The sequence below is a fragment of the Diceros bicornis genome, chromosome 33 (genome assembly GCF_020826845.1).
Source record: "Diceros bicornis minor isolate mBicDic1 chromosome 33, mDicBic1.mat.cur, whole genome shotgun sequence".
In the NCBI taxonomy this organism is placed as follows: Eukaryota; Metazoa; Chordata; class Mammalia; order Perissodactyla; family Rhinocerotidae; genus Diceros; species Diceros bicornis.
The window spans coordinates 24788475-24796387 of NC_080772.1; the positions used below are offsets into that span (position 1 = coordinate 24788475).

Below are 7913 nucleotides of genomic sequence, written 5' to 3' on the forward strand. Positions count from 1 at the left end.
CAATCTTAGCTAAGGGACACAGTCATCCCCGAGTTCCCTCAGCATGCTCACTCGAATTCCACGTTCTATGCCTCCTTTGTCTAGGTTCTCTGGTGAAAGGCTGGGTGTGTGTCCCCTCTCTAGCTAGGAAGCCTAGCACCCTGACTTGCACAGCAGGATCTCAGCATCTATACTTTTGCCAAATTGTTATAAACCCTCTGCCTTCATTTCCTGACCCCAACTAGGGCTGCAAGTTTAGCCCCCTCACTATGGTTTCAGATGCCACAAAACTCCTGAAACTGCTCTCAGCACACCACTTTTCTGTTTTCATTAAGCTTGATACTAACTTTTCCTAGCTCCTCTGGTCAAGAAAAACCAACTCAAATTAGGTCTGGAACCTACTACTAGCCCCACCTCTTAGCTATGCCATCCTAGGGGAGGGAAAGTTAACCCTTCATCTAAAAAAAGGGGGATAATGGTATACTTACCTAATATAATAGGCTGCACATTAAAACCACATGGAGAACTTAAAGGGAAAAAGTCTGGGGCCCATCCCCAAACCAATTAAGAATTCAGTTCCAGGGATGCAGTCAAAGTGGAGAACCGCCAACCTAGGATTCCGTGGATTAAGTGCACACTAGCCCTCAATATGTGATCACATGCTCATTATTAAATGGTTTGCTCTCGAGTTTTGCTTTCACATCCTCTTGGCTATCACACCCTCCACCAGCACTCTCGCCCAGCTCTATGCCTTGGTTCCTGATTTTCTATCACCAGGTGCCCAAATTCTACCTCCTTTGTGAAACTTCCCACTCTCCCAGCACAAACCGTCTCCCATATTCCCCCAACATGTTGTTCTATTTTCACGTACTACTATCCCTACACAAAACTCAATTTTTTCTGAGTTCTCCTGAGTAACAAATACATGTATCCATATATCTACATTCCAGCCCCCGCCCCTCCTCTCACCACTCCCCATCCAAATCCCCAAGGACTACAACATACCAACTACTGGAGAGTCAAACCTTTAAATGGCTATTGCCTTGAGCTTGATTCACTCAATCAAAAAAGCACAAGGCCTGCAATGCACCAGGCATTGGTCTAAGCACTAGAACAGAGAAGGCTAAGACTCAAACCTTGCATATACGCCAACCTTGAGCAGAGGCAGGCAAAAGCAACAGATAAGTAATGGGAAAAAGTATTTCAGATAGTAAGAGATGTTATGAAAAAACAGGGTTCTATGAAGAGATGTCTCAGAGAAGACCTCTTTTTCCAGAATGAAAAAGAAGCCAAGTACACAGACCTGAGGGCTGAGTGTTCCAGACACAAGATTACAAGTGCCAAGACCCTGCATTAGAAGGTTGTCATTTTTGAGGAAGAAAAAAATATAGCTAGGAACCATAAATTAAAGATCAAATGGCCCTCTCAATTATTTCCCTGCCCTAATTCCCCGCACCTGTGAATATGCGCCCTTACGTAGGGACTTTGCAGATGTACTTAAACTAAGGAATTTGAGATGGGGAGATTATCCTGGATTACCTGGCTGGCCCAATGTGATCAAACAGGTCCTCGTAAGAGGGAGCAGGAAGATCAGAGCCAGAGAGAGATGATGGAAGGACGAAAGCAGAGACTGCACTTTGAAGATGGAGAAAGGGGCCACAAGCCAAGAAATGCAAGTTGCTTCCAGAAACTGGAAAAGGTAAGGAAATGGATTCTCCTCTAGAGCCTTCTGAAGGCAGGCAGGTCTGCTGACACCTTGATTTAGCCCAGTGAAACTCATTCTGGACTTCTGACCTCCAAAACTGTTAAGGCAATAAATCTGTATTTTAAGTCACTTAAGTTTGTGCTAATTTGTTACAGCAGCAATAGGAAGCAAATACTTAGTGCCTACCATATTTATATGTCAGGTACTGGGTAGGATAAAAAAGGCTGGCCTTAAGTTTACTACTGAAGAGAAGGGAGGCACGTGTACAAGAGCAAAGTCATGGCTGGTTTGCTACCAAATCTGTAAAGAAAAATAGTAGGGGCAGAAGGCTGTCAATCTTCCCCTGGAAGTGGTCTCCAGACACCTCAAGAGGCTGTCACACCTTAGACATCCCTGTAGCACTTATCTCACGTTATCTGTTAGACATGTCTGTCTTGCCCATTAGATGGATGCATGAAAGCAGAGGCTATTTTCACTTGTAGCCCCTCCTAAGCGCTCAGTACATTACACAGTAAACAGCATTTACTTAGCACTTTGAGCCAGGCACTGCTCTAAGCATTTTACATGACCTGACACATTTAATCTTCATTAAAATGCTATGAAATTAGGCACGACTATTTTCTCCACTTTGCTGATAAGGAAACAGATTCAATGATTTATTAGCCCAAGTTGTTAAGTGGAAGCTGGATATGAACCCAAGCTGTTTGGCTCGAGCAGCACTCTTAATCCAGCCTATCACAAGAGAACCTTCCAAGATAAGGGATACTAGGTAACACGGGCTAAAGGCCACCGAGCGCCACGCACACCTTCATGGCACACACCTTCATGAAGACTGGGATAGCTAGGGCGAGACCTAAGAAAAGGCTGCAACTTTGAAGGGTACAAATGGAAACACACATTTGTGAGGTGAATTTTCCTCAGTAGGACCTACTTACTGTGTGGCCCAGACTTTCAGAACAGCTGGTTAGCCTTCTAGTGGATGGCCCCTCGCAGAAGGCGACACTTTTAGGAGAGGTGGGTTTTCTGAGTAAAATAAGGTGTTAACCTGTATTTCAATAGGTTCTAATGGTTCACAAACTATTTTCATGCCCATTATTTTTAGTCCTCACAACCCTGTGCTGAAGGCTGACTGATTATCCCACTTGACTCCTGGGAACCTGACAGCATGCTTTTTTCCACTTGTCCCCACTCTGAAACTGCCTAGGTTCCTTAATTCTGAAGCAAGTGCTGTCGAGTTCTCTATGGCAATCCTAGATGTCTGCAACTCCTCCACACTCCCAAACTCTCCCATACATTTCCCCATCCTCTGGTCGTCTGGCCCCATTTGGAAACTAATTTACATAGACGGAGTTGTATTGCCAGGACTGAAAACAGCAATGTGTCTGCAGAGGATGTGTATAGCCACAACACTTTGTCTGCTTCTTTATCCTAGATATTCCTACAGAATCTTCCCATCCCTCACCAGTTTCAAAAGCTTTGCTACTTTGGGTGATGTGTCAATGTTCATGGATAGTAACAAACGTACCACTGAACGTCAATAGTGGGGGAGATTGTGGGTGTTTGGAGACAGGGAGTATATGGGAACTCTGTACTTTCCACTCAATTTTGCTGTGAACCTAAAACTGCTCTAAAAAAAAGTTAATTTTTAAAAAAAGCTTTATTAAATACCACCACCCCATATATAGAGTACCACTTCTATTTACTACTATCCAAATTCCTACAACACTTAGTTTCCCCCACCCACCCAGGCTTAGGTAGTTAGCAATATGCCATCTGCACAACTTTATTACAATAACTAAATATTCTTTCTTCTGAGCCACTTCTACCTTTCAGGATACTGGATGCATCAAAACTGGGGGCGGTACTCTATCTACCAAAGCAGTAAGACAAAATATGTAATTTCAAAACTTATACTGAGGCTCCACCTAGAGATTAACGTACAATTTTTTGCATATTCAACTGGTTACTAAGACACTAAATTTCTTGCAAAACATTGATAGACTCAGACATGTAACAATTATTTTATAAACTAAAGAACCTTCTTAATTTTTCTCCAGAATTCACTGACCCTAAACTCACTAATCCAGAGAAACAGCTTCCAAGATCAAAGAATTTAAAGAAATTCTTAAACCTACTTGTCTAGCAACTTTCAAATACTAAAATTAATGATTCTGGTACAATATGTCAAAAAAATTAACAGGGCATCTGTTTCGTACTGCATCATACTCTTGGCACAATTAATGAGGACTACAAAAACTTCTACTTTTACTATATGAACTTCACGTTACACTCTACAGTTAAAACTTTCAGCTCACTAAGACTAGGTGAGATGATACAAAACATACAGCAGTGTTATTTATGAAATACCAAAACTTTCTATTTCAAGTTTTCATTCATTAGTTTTATAATGAGTGCTTTAGATGCTCCAAAATAACTTGCATCCATGGACACAAATTTCATTTCTTCCCTCATAATATACACAATATGTTATGGAATTATTAAAAACTCACCTAAATATGGAAGATGCCAAATAAGAAAAAGAACATAAAAATGGAATGCAAAAGGAAAACAACATGTTTACACAGTACTTTATAGGCAAACCAAAGTCTGAGAAAATGGAATTTCAGCCACAGAATTTATTTTTATTTGTGAAATGAACTTTATTACCTTACCTATAAATCAAGCATAAAGGCCTGTGAAATAGGCTTTCTTAGAATAGTTCCATTTTGGTTAACTCAATGGCACAATTAAAAAGTGAAAAATGAAAAAGTAAGATTTCTTCTGCGTAAAGAAAGTCTTTAATAAACCCAACGAATGTTTTCCACAAGATAAAAATTGTACCCTAGTTTTCCATGCAACAGGCTGTTGATTTGGCTTACTTTTATCACATACCAAGATTTGCCACAATAGTTAAGGGACAGCAGAGGCAGGCTACCACAAAGTCACCAAGACAACAATACATTTCAATTTGAAAACAGTCACTCTTTATTTACTGACCAGATTACAAAAATAATCGCGGTAGACACCTGAAAGGAAAAGGAAAACAAAAACAAAAACCCATTAAAGAAACCACCTTAATATTAATAGCTAAGAATTAACATAAATCAGGGAATTATAAGGAACTACCAATTCACTTTCCATTTTTAAGTAGAAAAAAAATAAGCCTTTTCTTCCCTCCATAAATGTCCTCAAAAGGAAGGAGTAACCAAAACAACTGTAATCATAAGATGGTTGATTTTTTTCCCCACTAAAAATATTGATTAGAACGCAACTAAACCCTTATCAATATTTAATGGGGAAAGTTTGAGATTACCACCACCTTTAGTATTAAGTAAACTTCTCTCAGGATGCAGCTGCTCACCTTAGTTCATCCTTCTAATAAGCCTATTGATCTGGTCTTCCCTGTTGCCAGCATCTCCACCTTCCACAAAATGGGTGGTCTTTTTCTTCATTCCACCTCGTGGAGAAGATAATTTGAAGGGCCATAGGAAATTGTTTGCTTCTTTGAAACGTTTTCCAACAGTATAGATCTCATGAATCAGATCCTCCATGCAAATAATGCCGAATTTACCTGAACATTTTAAGGTGATTAAATTGTTAATGGTTCAATGTTATTCAATTTCAAGGCATTCAACAAGCACAATTATAGGCTGTGACAGAGTTAAAAGCAATTTAAGAGTACAGCAACAAAGATTTATTTATAAAGATAAAGTTCAAGCCAATGAAATCACACCTTACATTTTTCACAGACTTAACCATTATAGAGAATGTGGGAAGGTTCATACTAGACACGTAGGGTCATAGGATGCCATAAAAATATCCACCTTGTCTAATAGCACACTTCTCCCCAAATATGCAGAACCTACCCAGAGATCGAGCAATCAAGGCGTTATCTGTCAGGGCAATTCGTTTCTTGTTAATTTTGCCATAACCACGCTTGTAGATCAATTCATTTACTGACTTCAGGTTTGGGTACCTGAAATATGAAAAACAGACATAAATGGCCAAAGAATAAGGTTATCACTATTAAAATACCTAAAATTCATTTTGCTAACAGATCCCATTTACCAAACAGAAATCAAAGGAACAGACAGACTCACCCCCACGCGATATATGGTTCCACAATCCTCAGCATGTTGATTGAAGCCTTGTTGAGCTTAACAAAGGTGCCGTTGAAGATCTGGCGAAGGCGAAGAAGCTGCAAGACCTTTCGGACCTTTGGGCTCACACCATTGATGCTAGAGTGAAAACAAGACCAAAAAATCATTTGACTTTTATCAGAATTTTTATTAACAAAAGACAGGAAACTAATCATGATTTTGGACAACCCAAATCCAACCTAAATAGATAGGAATCCTCTCATGTTAAAGACCACTGGCATTTTTCCTTTAGTTAGCTAAATTATTCTCACTCTCCCAACTTGTCTCCTCCCCAAGTTTCAACACATACCTTTGACATTTAAAGCTTGCAGGCACCCTTATACCATTTCCTAGTTTTGTCCGCCTTTCTGTTATAGCTTTTATGAGGCTACATTTTAACTGCTTTTGGAGTTAATCTCCAGGACACTGAACTGGATTAGAGAATGGATAGAGACTTTGGGCACAGGGCTTGCAACTAAACCATCAAAATAACTCCCCTGGTTCTAGCTACCCCCTTCAAAACTTTTATTCCAATATTTCAGAACCCAGACCCCCAAAAGTAAGGTGAAGTTTTCCTGAGGTTGCACAGCTTTCCCTTTAAAACCAGAATGCAGTAAAAACTGAACGTACCCTCTGATCCTGATGACAAACGCCAATTTGGGTTCCGCAGGTACATAGAAGTTGCCAGCTTTTCTTGCCATCCTAGCCATTCGGATCTCAGTTCTGTACATCTGCCTATATTCCTTGTGGTAATGCTTAGCTTTTTCATAAATAAGCTTCCTCCTTGCCTTTCGAAGCTGGAAACCAATTATCAGTTATTCATCTGCTTTTTAGCTCCCAAACACAATTAGCAACACCAGTTCTCAAAAAAAAAAAAAAAAAAAAACAGCAGCAGCCTTCTCCTGAAACTTCTTTCTTGCCACAGTATGTATTAACATTCCAAGAGGCAGACGACTACCTTCATTCGAGAATGCCGCCTTAAGGAGCTAACCCAGCTCACTGGTACAGCAGGTGAAGCAAGCAAGTTACGCTAAGAAGATCCACCTCATTTCCAATCCCGACTACACGGCCACTTCTTACGTTCAAGTGTCTCAAAAGAGTTTACTCACCATCTTTTGGGCAAACTTCTTTCTCAGGCGCTTGATCTTCAGCTCCGCGAAATTCTTTCGCTTTTTCTTAAGGGTTTCTGGCACAGCAGGAACCTTCTTCTTCTTCTTGTCTCTGGCATTAGCAAACAGAGCGTTATTAATCGTTGACAGAGCTCACGGCGCGGCATTACTCCCCCTCTGCACTGAGCACGCTTCGTGGTTCAGACCAACTGCTGTCACCGGCTCTGAACGCCTGCATCTTTAGCTGCTCTAGCACTCGAGCACGCGACGGCGTGAAATGCAGGTTTCAGAGCATTTCTATGCCAATACTCTTCACCTTGAACACGGACCACTTACACGGCAGTCACAAAGACAACAATAAACTCACATCTAATCCACGACGAGTCCCGGCCTCCCACAGAAAAAACATCCACAATCAAGTTAACAAAACGTATAGACGGAGACTGCCGCAAGACACTCTCTCTAGACTCCTAACGAGTCTGAGCGCACGAGGGCTGAGGAGTCTCAAAAAAAGCCCAGAGAAAGGCAACTACCACCCTGGTTGTAGTCTCACGGTCCACACGCGGAAAGCAAAGGCCTGACGGCGCGGAAGGGACGCCTGGGGCAGCCAAGTGCCGGCTAACGACGAACCCAATGCAGAGCTTGCGCCTCCCTCAAAACACGAAGGACTGGACAACCGGCGGGTTCCACACACACTCAGTTCTCACTTCTCGTCCCCGGTATCTCCACCACCACCTCGGCCCCAAGGCCGCCTGCATTCCATCTTAGCCTGGGGCCACCGCTACGGTCACAGAGCGTCACAAACACACAGATAAGTGGACAAAGATACGGGCTACAGTGCGATCGGGGGAAAGTCAGACAAATGGTTTCTGGTTTCGGAGATGGAGAAGGATTCTGGGGAAGACGAAGAGCGACTTACTCTGCACCCTCCATGGTTCCAGCCGCAAAAAGAGGAAGTTGGCGCATGCGCACTGTCCACTT

General features: G+C 41.7%; 1 protein-coding gene across 2 annotated transcripts; it reads right to left on the minus strand.

The window, feature by feature from the left end:
* Nucleotides 1–3925: 3925 nt before the first annotated feature.
* On the minus strand, nt 3926–7913 carry RPL7 (ribosomal protein L7). 2 transcript variants are annotated; one of them, XM_058528884.1, is made up of 7 exons: nt 7852–7913; nt 6933–7044; nt 6454–6620; nt 5785–5922; nt 5551–5660; nt 5046–5255; nt 3926–4710 (listed from the first exon to the last, which is right to left on the minus strand). In XM_058528884.1, exons 1-6 carry the CDS (start codon nt 7896–7898, stop codon nt 5047–5049), a joined length of 783 nt encoding a protein of 260 aa, XP_058384867.1. In that variant the 5' UTR covers nt 7899–7913; the 3' UTR covers nt 3926–4710; nt 5046. The 2 variants fall into 2 exon arrangements, with proteins under 2 accessions (XP_058384867.1, XP_058384866.1); XM_058528883.1 differs by lacking the exon at nt 7852–7913 and adding an exon at nt 7640–7710.